The sequence below is a fragment of the Alligator sinensis genome, unplaced genomic scaffold (assembly GCF_000455745.1).
Source record: "Alligator sinensis unplaced genomic scaffold, ASM45574v1 scaffold597_1, whole genome shotgun sequence".
In the NCBI taxonomy this organism is placed as follows: Eukaryota; Metazoa; Chordata; order Crocodylia; family Alligatoridae; genus Alligator; species Alligator sinensis.
Window position 1 is genome coordinate 2,532,813 of NW_005842074.1, and position 14,825 is coordinate 2,547,637.

General features: G+C 40.6%; 1 protein-coding gene across 4 annotated transcripts in view; it reads left to right on the top strand.

Moving 5' to 3' along the window:
- The window catches only part of ANKRD12 (ankyrin repeat domain 12), a 127,103-nt gene extending 114,026 nt beyond the window's left edge, over nucleotides 1-13,077 (top strand). For 3 of the 4 annotated variants that reach the window (XM_006023661.3, XM_006023662.3, XM_006023663.3), the window contains 4 exons: nucleotides 1,322-1,420; nucleotides 6,948-7,091; nucleotides 11,583-11,678; nucleotides 12,014-13,077. In XM_006023661.3, coding sequence (XP_006023723.1) covers nucleotides 1,322-1,420; nucleotides 6,948-7,091; nucleotides 11,583-11,678; nucleotides 12,014-12,199 — 525 coding nt within the window. In that variant the 3' untranslated portion in view covers nucleotides 12,200-13,077. Of the gene's footprint in view, nucleotides 1-1,321; nucleotides 1,421-1,516; nucleotides 1,835-6,947; nucleotides 7,092-11,582; nucleotides 11,679-12,013 lie in introns of those variants that run through there. The other variant, XM_025204248.1, reaches the window with a different exon arrangement.
- Nucleotides 13,078-14,825: the final 1,748 nt, after the last annotated feature.

Genomic DNA, 14,825 nt, shown 5'->3' on the forward strand with positions numbered 1-14,825 from the left:
CATAGCAGCAAGAGCTGCGCCCCTCCCACCTCGCACCCACTGACAGTCCCCCACACTTTGCTCCCTGCTGCAGCACCAGGAGCGGCTGATGCCACCTGCCTGCAGCCCTTGGGCCGCGTCCGCTGTACCCTTCCCCCTGCCCATTCCCTAGCCCCAGCCTCACTCCCTCACCGCTGTAGGAACATATCCCTATTTGTTACCTTATAAACTGGGTTCCCTTTATGCAAATTCAATTTAGGTGCAGTTTTCCAGGAACACATGTACTGCATAAAGCAAGGGAAACCTGTATTATGATGATAAAGGCACTGGTAGGCTTCCAAATTGCTTTAGCAGTTCAGCTGGCACAAGGGCTAGTGTCTCCAGATACCAGCTGGTCAGGCCCCAGAAGCTCCTGAGCTGCTCACCAGGGCAGGTTTTTATACAGCTGGGGCCAACAAAGGGCAGGTTTTCATATTGCTGGGGCCACCACAGGGCAGCTTTTTATACTGTCATCATAATAAAATAAATTCTAAAATATCTGTATACTTTGGCTTTTGGGTTTTTTATCACAGAAAAATCAAAGCTACCCCTTCCCCCTTCGCTCACCAGGATGTGGGGACAGCTGGAGCTGGACCCACAGCTTTGTGGTGCTGAACAGTGTCTTGCCGCATCTCAGTCTGCTTTGAGATGCAGCAAGAGGCACATGCCGACTCATCTGGACGTATCCTAACTGTTGAAAATATAAAACACTTATTTAAAGCATTTCAAGATAAACTCGAGTATGGACTGTCATCATTTGACTTGTACAGTACTAAATGCACTGTCTCTATATAATAAAACAAATTATTTGTTTTTCTTTTCTTTAGGAGTCTTTATAATCTCATTATATATTGTTCTTTACCACAAACAAGCTTTTTTAATAAATTATTTACAAACAAAGGTTACATACAAAGTTAAAAACAATATTTAAAACTGACAGGTATTCTAGTCTTAATTATTATTTTGTTTTTTTGAAAGGGTTGCACATTAAAAATCATGTCATGAATATCGTCAAAATTGAATTAAAAAAACTTTTGAAATGCCACTCCCACATACATATTTTTTTTTATTTTAAAGATAATCAGATACTGTTACCTCAAAAGGAAGAGTTGCTTAATTAATAGGATGCAGCAGTAAATCTGTAAATTCAGTTATGTTCTAGATGTGGTTCTGAGAAATATATCCTAGTAAAAAACTACTGTTTATGCTTTTATTTTTCACTTTGGTTGAATGCATAAAACTAATTAATGTAAAACTGTTGAATATATAGTCAGTACATTATTTGTAACTATTTTTTTTATAGATTACACCACCTCCTTCACTGTCAGATCCACTTAAAGAACTCTTTAAACAACAGGAAGTTGTGAGGATGAAATTACGTTTACAGCACAGTATTGAAAGGGTAAGACTATAATAAAGTATTTATGTCTTATAAGCTTTTTTTATATGGATGGGCTAGAGTTTAAGTTACTAGTAAAGTCTTTACCTTGTTTTACAGTTCAGAGAAGTGTTGCAAATATTCATGCTACATGTTAATCTGGAAATAACAGCAGAATTTAGATACAATGTAAGTGGTAGCACACCCCATACTAATCGATAGGTAATGCGAGAAGTCCATCAACTTGAAACTTGCTTGGGTTGTCTAAAAAGCAGTTTTTATATGAACTGTGGAAATCATCCAGAAATAAGGAACAGCATTCTAAAAATGTTTTGAATGTCAGTAGTTCTGATATTATAACACTGACTAGGTTTGCTTAATGTGTGTTCTGTTAATACTACAATGTATTTCTTAAATAAATTAAACAATAATTAAACTGGGTTGAGTTGTTCTGGAGTAATTTCCAGCGAGAGTTTCACCTGGCTCTGAAATATGCATGTTAACAAGAATATTTTGTTATTTTATTTGTTAGAATCTCACTGCATTTTTGTTAGTTACATTTGCAGACTTTTGGAAGTTAGAGATGGAAAATCCTATGCCCTTGCCAAAGTATATTTTTAGATCCTTCAGCATTGCCTGTTGAGCTTTGCTTTAAGAATTCTGCATGTATTAGAAAAAGTAGCGAGAAAAAGTCTGTAGATCCCTTTAAAAATCTTTCTAGTACAAAGGTGGTTCTAAGAAAATCATGTTCTGAGGAGCATTAGCAGCCCACTAAGAGCTGAGTATATTAGCCCAAGGTTTTGAATTATGTGCGGGCCGGGCGTGCCCCGAGCCCTTTTTCGCGCTGCACGCGGGCTGTGGCCAGCAGCCCGGGCACGCGGGGGCGGAGAGGGGTGGCTTTCGCTCTGGAATTAGGCACGGACGCGTATCGGTAGTTTAAAAGATTGTTTACTTACACCGAGATGGCAGTGGTGTAGGCTGGAAAGCTTGCTTCAGTTGCAGTTACAGAGAAGAAAAAGGAAAGAGGCGGACAAGAGTTCTAGACTCATGAACTCTAGCCAAATCCGGCTGAAGGCTCTGAACACGCGAGCCCGTCGCGTCAGCCGAAGAAAGTACTCGTCCGGAAGAGCTCTGAACCAACTCACACGAAGTTTGCTAGGCTCCGTGGGTCCAGTTCTTTTGCGCGCTGGTGGGGTACGTCTAGGAATTCTATCGGCGACGGGGAGAGGCTAGAGATTGATCAGATCTCCATAGCCTGCTTCAAATGCACTGGGTCCGTGAGGATCCGCAGCGCTTAGAGATCTTCACACAGCATGACGTCTCCTCCCTTGTTCGTGGAGTCCTCCAACTTGGGCGGAAACCACTCAAGCCTCTTATACGGCTAGCAAGCCAATCACTAGCCGCCACGTGTGAATAATTTAGAACTGGCCAATAATGGGACCCAAATCTACATACAAATGGCGGGAACTCTTTGCAACGAGCATTTCTGTGCTGCAACAAAGAAATGCACCCTGCAAAGAAAGCTTCAAATCGGCGGGAAATTCTCCCTTGCACCGGGATTCTCTTTTGCAGCAGAAAACTCCACCGTGCAAGGAAGCTTGCAATTTAGCGGGGACAATTTAGCAGTGCCGAAGCACACACAAATAAAAATCACACCTTTTGGGTTGTGACAAATTAAAGCAGTTTCTCCCAAAACAGTGCTCAGATGGAATGTGCTGTTCTGCAGATCAGGTCCAGCTTTGAATTCTGCATGGCCTTGAGCCAAATTAGTTATGTAAAGCCACATTCCCTTGGTACTTCAGGCCAGGGCCTCACATGTCCCTGAGTACCCAAAATTCCTCCCTCTGTAGCAGCCCTGCCACTTTTTCCATTGTGCACTTTGTTGTTTATGTAGGCTGACCTGCATGTCAAGTGAATGTAGCCTAATCTGTTGCCTGTGATGTGTATAGGCAGCAGCAGATGGTGCTGGAGAGATTCCTTTGCTTTCTTCAAACATGAACTTCATGGAATCTCTCCTAATGGTGAATATCAGGCTTTTACCATTTACCTTTTTGAGACTTCTGTTTACTGATACCTAAACTGTTCCCTGAAATATTGGAAGTGATTGGATAGGAAGTCCAACCCTTCAGTCCAAACATAACATAATATCTAAGAAGTCAGCACAGTTGTCTGTTTTAGGCTGGTGGTGGGAGAAGCAGAAACACAATTTTTATCTCTCAGCCCAGATAACTTGCCCTTCTTCTGCATCATCATTGGAAGCTCTCAAAACAATTCATGAGTCCTGAAAGGCCTCTGGATTTAGAGATGAAAAAGGAAAATGAGATTCTTATTATTTCTGCTGCCTTGATCTCCCTCTTTTTTTCTCCCACTGTACATCCTTACATCTAGACTTAACAACCTCCACTTTGCCTATTGCTCTCCAGCAGCCACCTACCCACATCTTTTCTCCTTTTGCATCCTCTCTGTTCTTTATCCTTGCCCCTTCCCCTCTTACACACTAAATACTGCTCCCTGCCTTGGTCCTTTCTCATCTTGATTCCTCTTTGCTGCCTCTCCCCTTGCTCCCTCTTAGTCCAGCCAAACTGCTACTGCTAAAATCACCATCCCCTCCTGCTGCTCCACTTATGTCACTCATTTCTTCATAAACCTTCACTGCCCTCTCCACATCTTCTGCATCATAGTCAAATTTCTCCCCTCTACAGCTATAGCTCTTGTCCTGTTGTCCCCTTTTTTCAGCCCAGGCATCTTTTGCATCCTTATCTCTAGCATCTCTTGTGCTGTCTTCCATTCCTCACCATCCTCACTCACTGAACAATCATTCTGTTAACCTGTATGTCATGTGATCTACTTTTCTGTTTTATTTCTTCCCAGAACTATATTTCTCTCAAGAATAATCTTACTGAGATGCCTGTATGGAACTCCTAGGGTACTCTGGGTGTGAATTGTGCTGACTGGGTCCTGATTCAATGGCATGTCTTTCTCAATTCAAAACCAAAATTTCAATGAATGTTCTAGGCATCAGTGGACTGAACCCACTGTAGATTTAGATAAAAACTGGTAAAGCCTAATTTCCACTGAATTATAAGCTCCTTGAGCTGAGGAAGAAGAAGCAACGCATTACTTCAACCCAGCTCTGCAGCATCTGTAAAGATCAGGTGCTTCAGCAGGGCTTTTTGATGCTTTTAGCTAAAGCTGATTAAATCAACTATTAGATTAAAGCACCAAAAAATCCCAACTAAAGCGCTTGAACCTTACAGACACTGCAGAATCGGGTTGAAGTTATGCGCCGCATCTTCTGGACATGCGCTTGGCTCGGTGCGGGAACACAACGAGTTTAAAGCACCATTTTTAGGTTGTTTTTTTTGTTGTTTTGGGGGGGGGGGTTGCATCTGCAAGCCCTTGCCAGCAAAGACCAAAGTCAGTGCCTATGGGCACAGGGCCAGTCCATGGGCTGGATCAGGTCCATGGACTCCCTGCCCTTTCACCCACCTGCATGCTTGATCCAGCATACGTAACAGCCACCCAGCCCAGGATGTCAGCCTGAGAAAGTTCCATGTGCTAGTCCGCAGAATAATTTTTAAATGTTTTGGTTCTGCTGGTGGGAGAGTTTCTGGGAGTGCCCTGTATTTTGAGGAAAAAAATTTCCACATTGATCTAAATTAACCAAAGTTGACAGGCCATGTTAGCATAATGTTTTTAATTTAAAAAATCTGTATCCTCACCCTTTATCTCTGCCTAATGTCGAATGCATTTTTGTTTCCTTGTGGACTAGGCATTTAATTGATTATGACAAGAAACCTAATGATCATTTTATTTTTGAATGTTTCTGCATATGAGACAATATAAAAATGCCCTCTTCATAAAAAAAAAAAAAAAAAAATAGTATACATATTAGGGATGTGAAAGATTAAATATTTATATAAGTATATTTATACCAATAACGCATTACCAGTTAACATTTAGTGCTGGGCGCAGTCCAGTGAAGAAGGGAAGCGGTGTGGTACTGCAGGAATAGGAAAGTAGCACAGTAGGCAGGAAGGAAGAGTGAGGAGAAGGCAATGGGTGACTTGTACCCATAGCTATTCTGCTCCCTCCCTCCCAGCGTGCTAGCGGCCAGCGGGCTGAGAAAGCCTTTTGCCTGCTGCTACTGCTCACGGCTTCATGTGGGCTGTGTTGTCTGGCAGGGCTTGCTGCTGCCATCTCTCCCCCGACCGTAAAAAGCCTCAGGGAGTGGCTCCCAGCAGAAGCTGTGTCCAAGTGGATCTGTGCACGACCCCCAGCTCCTGGTGCTTCTCTGGGCAGGTGCTGCAGTTTCTCCCCCATGGCAGGGTGGGGTGGGGCAGGAACCCACCCGGGGCTCCGCACCCTCCAGCTGGGACTAGGTATGTGTTACTGGTTAACCATTTAACAGATATAATTAGAGGAGGTTAAATGGATTTTTTTTTTAATTTATATTTACATCCCTAATACTTACCATGATACATACAGCCTCTAACATCGCCCTACCCTCCAGCTGCTTCCGAGTCTTATTCCAGAAAATGAGTATCAGTACCAAGAGACTGTAGAACAAGGAAGAAGGGAAATAAAACTGAGAATGAAATCCTGACCTTAATTAAATTAATGGAAGATTTGTCATTGACTTCAGCAGGGCCAGGTTTTAGTTCAGAACTTTAACTTAGAGAAGTGATATCTTGCCACGAAAAGCAAAATATATATATATTTTTTGCAGGTATGGCATAAGGCTGTTGCTACAGGAAAGAAGGGACAGAAAAGTTTTAAGCCTGCAGTTGGCAATGAAAAATACTTCTAAACAAAAAATAAAATATGAATTCTTTCATAACTAGGGAGCAAAGTTGGCCAAGAACTAAGCGTTTTGGGTGCCATCAGAGCACGGTGTCTCTTTATCTAACATGCTAATAGTCTCTGCTGCAGTATGTTTGGAGTTTTGGTTCTTACTTCACTGCTGAGGTGTGTTAAGTAGTTAGCATAACAGCTGCACAGTCTATCTCCAACAAGATAGGAAGGTCAGATGATGTTTCCATTTCAGCTGTGGTACTACATCTCATCTCAGGATATGATAAAGAAACAGGGAGTAAAAACTAGTGCTCTTTAGAAACCAAGTAGCTTGCCAGAAGGTGGTGGTGCCACTGTTGCTTACAAGACGAGCTTTGTTGCTTGCATGGGTACTCTGTAAACAAACAAACTATGTCTAAGGTTTCCAGCTGTCACTGCTGCAGATATTAAATCTTGGATAATAATTTGAAATCTAGACCTTCAGAATCACTGTAATACATTTGATCTTAGTCTTTATGTAGAAAGCAGGAAGCATTTTCAAATGCTTTGAATCTTAAAAAAAATTTTGAATATAATACGCTATGTATGTTATGAAGGGCAAAAAATAAGGGAGCATTTTTCATTAAAGCCGTTAAAAAAAACTTAAGGCCTGTGCAAAATAAATAAATAAAATAGGTATGCAAAGATCTTTACAAATGCCAATTAAAATGACAGTTTATGACGTCTACATTTATATGTTCATATTTTATTCAATTAGGAAAAGCTTATTGTATCCAATGAACAAGAAGTTCTACGTGTCCATTACCGAGCAGCAAGAACGTTAGCTAATCAGACACTACCATTCAGTGCCTGCACTGTACTGCTGGATGCTGAAGTTTATAATGTGCCTCTGGATTCTCAGGTAAAAAAGGGTGTCAAAATGGCAAGCTGAATGGCTCTCCTAATCCTTGTATTTGTAAATTCTTACAGCTGACTTCAAAAGAGGAGACAGTGGGTGACATCTTTGTGCCTTGGCAAAACTCCCAGAATTTTGCCTGTTGTGGGTCATATTTGATTAGTCCTTATTTGGGTGTACAATTGAGAGGACATCACAGGAAATTAGAGCCACCATGTTTCCTTATTTTAATGCATCCACCTCTTGAAAATCATACAAGATGGTCTAACTGATAATTCTGCTCTCTCTTCTGAAATTTAGCTTTAATGCAAAACAAGAATTAGATGGACACAGCCTGATCCTAAACTGAAAAATAATCTTTTTTTTTTTTTTTAATTATGTTGTCCTAGAAAAGGGGTAGGCAACGTTTTTTGGCCGGAGTGCCAAAAAACACCACAATGCCTACCTTGGAAGGTGCTGGAGTGCCGGCATGCCAGAAAAACAAAATGAGGGCAGGGGTACATGGCAGGATGCCTTGCTCGTGCCCCCCTGCTCCCCAGCCCAGGCTCTGTGGCTGTCAGCAACTACCCCAGCTTTGGGTAACTGCTGGAGCCTAGGCTGCTCCCAACAGGGCTTGCAGCGCAGCCAGCCCCGAGGTGCGCACACAGTCACTGCCAGCATGGAGCTGATGCCAGAGCTGTGGAGCCCGGTGCAGCTGTTTGCAGCCTGCCTGCTGCTTGCTGCAGCTGCCCAGAGCCCAGGCTGGTTACAAACAGCTGCACTGGGCTCCAGAGCCCAGTCACCAGCTCTGTGCTGGGAGCGGGGGAGAGACCGGGGTTGCACTGCCTCAGGCCCCTCCCCCACTGCCCGCTCTGAGCCACGTGTGCACGCACCAGTACAGAGCTGATTCCTGGACTCCAGAGCCCAGCACAGCTGTTTGCAGCCTCCCGGCTGCAGCCGGCCCCAGCTCTGGGTAGCTGCTGCCAGCTGGGAGCCCAGGTTGCTCCCAGCAGGCAGCTTGGATGCTGCAAGCCCTGCTGGGAGCAGCCCATGCTCCGTTGCTGGCAGCAGCTACCCAGAGACAGGGCTGGCCATAGCATGCCAAGCAAAATGGCCTCGCGTGCCATGCTTGGCACGCATGCCAGGGGTTGTCAACCCCTGTCCTAGAAAGATCTGGGGATTGGAGTAGCATGCATAGTGAAGAAGTTTAATGCTAGGACCTTCTTGCTTTGTGCATAACACTAACTTGCTCAAATCAGTCATGAATAACTGACAGTTGCCACTGAAAGTACTTGGTATAGCCAGCTGTGGTGTATATGGTGTATTCCTCCCTAACCCGAAGTATAGCAGGTCTAAACACATCATATTCTTGAGCTCACTCATTCGGTGTGGAACAGTGTTTGGGAAAAACAAGTAGTTGACCCTCTAAGGCTACTCTTTGTATTTTTTTTGATATATAGAACTACTCTGACTGCTGCTGTGAATCTGAGAACATTTGTATAGTACCACTTTTCCATGAGCAGTCCCGTCAAAGAATAGTAGTAGAGATATGATTAGATCTTGCTTTTTGATCGTGTGTTCCACTCAGAAGTAACTGTAGAGAATGGAATAAAAATAATAAAACTAGAACTCAATAGAAAGTATAGGAAAATAACTATAAATAATAGAAAAGTAATAACCCAGTTTATAAGGTAACAAATAGGGATACATTCCTGCAGTGGTGAGGGAGCGAGACTGGGGCTAGGGAATGAGTAGGGGGAAGGGTACAGCAGACGCAGCCCAACACTGTTATAGAAATAACAGTACAAGTAATAAAAATAACTTGAGTTTGTTGTTGTGGCTATAGGAAAAATATTGACATATTGAATAGAAGACATTTTAAAATGAAACTGTTCTGGAGGTGTCGATGTATATGGAAGTCCACATTAGTTCTATAAGTCTTTTTATAGAATGGATCTAGTGGCTTGCAATGCTCCCTTTAGTGGAATTACTGCCATCAGAAATACCATATTTACTCAATTCCAAGATGAGGTTTTTTTCCCCATTCAACATGGGGGGTTGGGGGGTGCAGAGGAAGACTCAGAATAGGGTATCAGATTGCTCCAGCTGGGAGTTGTGGAGACTGGTACATGGAGAGTTCAGTTCAGTCAGGAACAGCATTGGCGGCACACAGGCTCCTTCTTTGAGCATCTGGTCCCTGCCTGGCTCCCTCGTTGGCAGGGAGCAAGAGGAGAAACATGCACAACCCCACATCTGCTCCCTGCAGTGTAGGGCAGAAGTGGGTCAGGAGCAGTATGTGCCTGCATCAGCTGGGAGTTGTGGGGAGCAGCTGTGCAGGAGCATGACTCTGCCAAGGACAACAGCAGCAGTGCACAGATTGTTCCTTCTAGCCTCTGCTCTTTGCATTAAGGGAGATGTGGAGGAAGGGAGCGGTGCAGGGAGCAGAAGCTGGAAGGAGGAACCTACATGCCATAAATGCTGTCTCTAACAGCTCCTTCCCACAGCTGCTCCTTGCAGAACAGGGTAGAAGTGAGTCAGGAGCAGCTGTGGGGCCCTCCCAGGGCTCATCAGCTAGGGACAGCAATAGGAGGGGGACAAGTGGCTGGGAGGTAGATATGGTTCCCCTCTAAGTGGTGAGGGCAGGTGCCCGGGGGTACAGGCAAAGCACCTAAAGCAGTTCAAGTCCTAAGCATATGCTTGTCTTATTGAAGCCAATGGAGCTTAATTCCATGTTTAAAATTAAGCTAGAACTTAAGTGTTTTGAAATGAAACCTTGATGGGAGTATTGGAAGGGGAGTGACACCACTTTAAATTCAAGAATATGTATTCCTTGTAATAATTTGTTCTATTATCACAATCTTTTCTAAACATCACACTTTTGTACTACTCATCTCTTCATTTTTGTTTTATATTGAAGCCCAAAAGCAAACGACTCTTAATATTTCGTAGCAAAGGAAAACATAAATAGTTTGTCAGGGAAAAGGAAGGGCAAGCAACATCCCAAGCCAAATATGTTTCAGGGAAAAAACTGTTTGAAATATCAGCAGTATTGCTGTGAGACTGCTTAGTACTTCTACTCTTACTGTGCACATGTATCCCATGAACAGTGTTCTATTATAGCAATTAATGTTGTACATTAAACAATAGACCTATACAGTTCTAGTCATGTGGACTACACCTTCAGAAAAATGGGAACCTCATTAGTTATATCTACCTAAATACTGCTTCTGTGTTATAGTTCAAGTGTAGTACATTTTCTAATGATAAGGATCTTTTTCCAAATGAATCTTTTCCATTTTTTTTCTTTAAGCATATGTAAATCTTCATTACTCTCCTCAAACAGATGTCTGTCTGTCTGTCTGTCTGTCTCATTCTCGCCCCACTCTTCCCAACCCCCGGTCTCACCCTCTACCCCTTTATAATTATTTTCTTTTATTGTTTGACTAAGTCCATCCAGGATGTTTCTCTCTCTTTTCCAGAGAGTACTAGACCCTTAGACTGTCTAGTTATGTTTAAGTGAGAAGCCAGTCCAATCTAACTTCAAGACCCTATACCAAAAATCCTATGTTCTCGGTGGGCAAATTACCTTTCATCATCCAGATCAGGATTGTCCAAGTGGTGGCCTGCAGGCTGCATTGCACCCCATCCTGTAGCATTTTGGGCAACACTCTCCACCTTCCTTTCCTCCCCTCATCACTGTCCTACTGCAAGAGTCTCTGGGCTCCCTCTCCCCCCCCTTTTTGTTTCCTGCCCCTGCCCACTCAGAAGTTTGGATGGCTCTGATCCAGATCATCAGACTTTATGATGATGGCAAGCAGATTAGAAAATGAACCAGTTTTGATCTTGTTGGACTGAGGGACACTTATTTCATTTATTTGATTAATTTTATTCAGTGACTTGTATTTAATCATAAATATTTAGATATCTAAAAAAATAGAACAGCTTTTCTTGAAGTCCTTTGCAGATTGTCTTTTTGTCTTTAAAAGCATGAATATAAATCTTCCTCCTGTTCTCCTGTTGAACAGCTGCTGCAGTCAATAAAATTGACTGCTTATGTTTTACATGGGTGCTTTTGTTCTCATCCCCAAAAATCAGTTTATTTTTTTTCTTTTTGTTTTTATTGTATCTGCTGCTGCTTTTACAATCTAGTAAGTAGTTTAATAATTCTATGCTGGATGCATTTTAGCATAAGTAAAATTAATAACATTTTGAGATTTATGTAAGTCTTCTAATTTTCAGAACCTCCTATCCAAAATGGTTCAGATAACTTTGAATCCTAGAATTTAAAACTCAGTTCTTTGTTAATTAATATACCCATAATGAAACATTGTGGCAATTTGAACTGTTATGTTATCGGCATATACAATCTTAGTGCATTGAATCAAAGTCTAATTTTCATCTAAAACAGTTTCCAAACGTCCCACAAATTTTAGTTTATAGTAGGAGAATGAGTTGTTACTAAATAGTATATGCCACTTTATTATTTGAAAAACTGATTCTAATATGTTTCTTTTGCAGGCTGATGATAGTAAAGCATCTGTTAGGGATCGATTTAATGCAAGGCAGTTCATGTCATGGCTACAAGATGTAGATGATAAATTTGACAAATTGAAGGTATGTATCTTTGTGTCTTGTCAAGTCTGAAAATATAGACTATAGATGATGCTGTAGAGATGAGATGGACTTGTTTGGGTACAATATCATAAATGGGAGAGAATTACAATATAAGCAGCTTACCTTCATGTCATGTAAAGAACTCAGCAAAACACAGGTCTGTCCATCAAATAATATTGGAATTAAAATGTATATGTATATAGACAGATAAAATAGTACTATCAGCGTATATCTTCCAGCTTTTAAATCTCACTGGCATTACTTAAATGCAACTCTTCTTTTAACTTTTCAGTATTTGAAAATTAAATTTAACTTTTTTTCTTCCCCTAAAACAGACATGTCTTTTGATGAGGCAGCAGCATGAAGCAGCAGCTTTAAATGCAGTACAGAGACTGGAATGGCAGCTCAAACTACAGGAACTTGATCCTGCTACATACAAATCTATCAGCATTTATGAAATTCAGGAGTTTTATGTTCCTCTTGTTGATGTTAATGATGACTTTGAATTGACACCAATTTGATAGCTACCATCTCTCTTTCAGTCTACAACTTGAAAGTGATGTACCATGATGGACAGAAATTTATTTATCTGTTGAGCTCTAGCACTTCCATTTGTGGAGTACCACTTTTTCAGTAATCCAGGTATTCTTTCAGAAAAATGTTTTCACAAAGTCTTGTAAAATATGGAAAATGGATGTTAAACACTGTGTCACTTAGTGATAAATGACATTGGTTATATTGGATGCTAGTTCTACAGCCAGTTCCTGATAAGTACCATTATTTATATTTTAAAAATTAACTACAAATTTAGCATGTATTCCTTTTAAAGGATTATAAAACATGGCGAGTTTACAGCGCTGGAAGCTGTTAATAGGGTAGAACAGCCACTGAAAAAAATTGATATTTAATAAAGCTTGCTTTAAATCTTTATATTATAACATTTCAATAACAGTTGAACTCCCACAGAACAAAACAAAGACACGACCTGTGGAAGAAAATAAAAGATTTGGAGGAGAAAAATGTATTCATCTTATTATATTTGTAAATTATCTGTACATTTTTCTTTTTGGAAAAGATGTAATATTGTCTTCATTTTTAAATAACTTATTTTATACATGTTGTGCAAATGTAAATAGTCTTGTAATTAATGTTCAAAACCTGTATAAAAATAGATATTTTAACTGTAAAACTGTTTTGTCTAATGTTTTATTGGACCAAAGTTGTAGTTTTTATTAAGTGTAGTGTGTTTCTGGTTGGCAGTTCTTTTAATAAGGCATGTGTTTGATTTAGCTACTTGTTTCATCACCACGACTGTAAAAGATTTGAAACTGAACTGTATTGCATGCTCAGCTCAACTCCTTTACTTCAGTAACTGATACCTAAACCATTGTAATATTTACAAAATCATATTTCATATTAGTCTGCTGTTGTAATGCCATACCTATGACTTACTATGCTGAAAATATTTTTATTTAAATTAAAACATAAAACCTTTTGCTCTTATATGGTGGTCTCGTAATAGAGCCTATTTTTTTTCCAACAAAATGCCTTTGAATGAAAATTCTTAAATTGTACATTGTCTATTTTAATATTTACCTATGGAAGATATGTAAATAATTGTAAATATAATGTTTAATAAATTTTATTGGTCATGTTAATATATGGTTGGAGTTTTTGTAGCAGTGAAATTTAAATTTTGAACCTTTATAACATGTTAAATAACCTGTAAACATTGCTATTTAAAGATAGAGAATATTTGTATTTTTTTCATGTTTCCAGTAGTTTCTGATCAACTGATGATTGGGTAGCCTTTATCTTTTCTATCGTAGTGCTGAGCAGAGCTAACGTATAGCTTTTATCATTAGTGTTGCCAAAGTGTAAGCCAGTGAAGTATTTATTTGTGGAAGATTAGAGAGATTCATTAAAAAATAGTTGCTGTCTTAGTCATTAAACACTATTTTCTCATGTATAACATGGTCCTGAAATGAGATACCTTGTTTCTGAAAAACAATGAAGAAAAGAAAAGATTTTTCTTCATGATGAGTAACTTGAATAGCAGCAGCTAGGGAGCCAAACCTGCTCATTGTCATCTTCTCCCTGCAGAATTCATTTCTGCACCCCACCTGCCCACCATATTTCCTTGCATATAGTGTGCACTCTGATTTCTAGCTGCTAATTTTTTTTATTTTGGGGAAGGGGTGTGTTTGCAAGAAAATATGGTATTCATACACTTTGGGTCTGATGTCTGCTCTGAAATTACTCCTGAATTAAAAAGTTTATATGAGAAACTAGCTAGTTGGAAAAGAGATCTAAATACTGGGAGCTGAACCTACAGCAGCTGTTTAATTACTTGGTGAACCACAGAGCATCATGCCATATATACCTGTATAAAGAAAGTACTTTTTCAGATGGGAAAAAGCTTAAAGATTTATCAGGAGAGAAAATCCAGTGTCATGTCATAACTAGTCCTATTCCAGGATAAGAAGATAGTAAACAAAAAAGCCACACTTTGTGCCAGCTAGGAAAAGCAGTTAAGGAGCCTGACACTTCTGCTGTAGCTATACTCATTTGTTTACTTTTATTTGGCACTGAAGAACCAAAGAGAGCTGCCCCAGGTCTGTACCTTAATAAGAGGATCAAGCTGAAGTTGGTAAGAATGAAAAACGGATTTTGGATCTTGTGAAGTAAATGATGAAATGTTCTTACAACCGCAGATATAGGAGAAGAAAGTACACACTGGCTACAACTACGAGTGGCAGACAACTGCGCAGTCATTTAGTACTTGCATAACCAACTACTAAATAACTATGCAATAGTCGCCATGCACAGGTTGGTGTTTTGTTTTGTTTTTTCTTCTGACGTTACTGCGCAGTAGCATCGCATTAGGGTTAGTACCCACCGACGTTATGGCGCAGTAGCATCTCATGTAGCTACGGCCACTGACTACAAAAAGTGTGTATAATTAATGTTAATTGGATCTGGATAAATGCTAAGAGGAACACGAAAGAAACACGATAACATTTCAACACTGTAAAAGATAACTTTTCAACAGCGCCACGGCCTGCCGCCTCCGTGCCCCGCAGCTCCCCGGGGCCCGGGCTCTCCCCTTCTCCCCCCTGGCACTGCCTGTCCCTGTCCCTGCCCCTA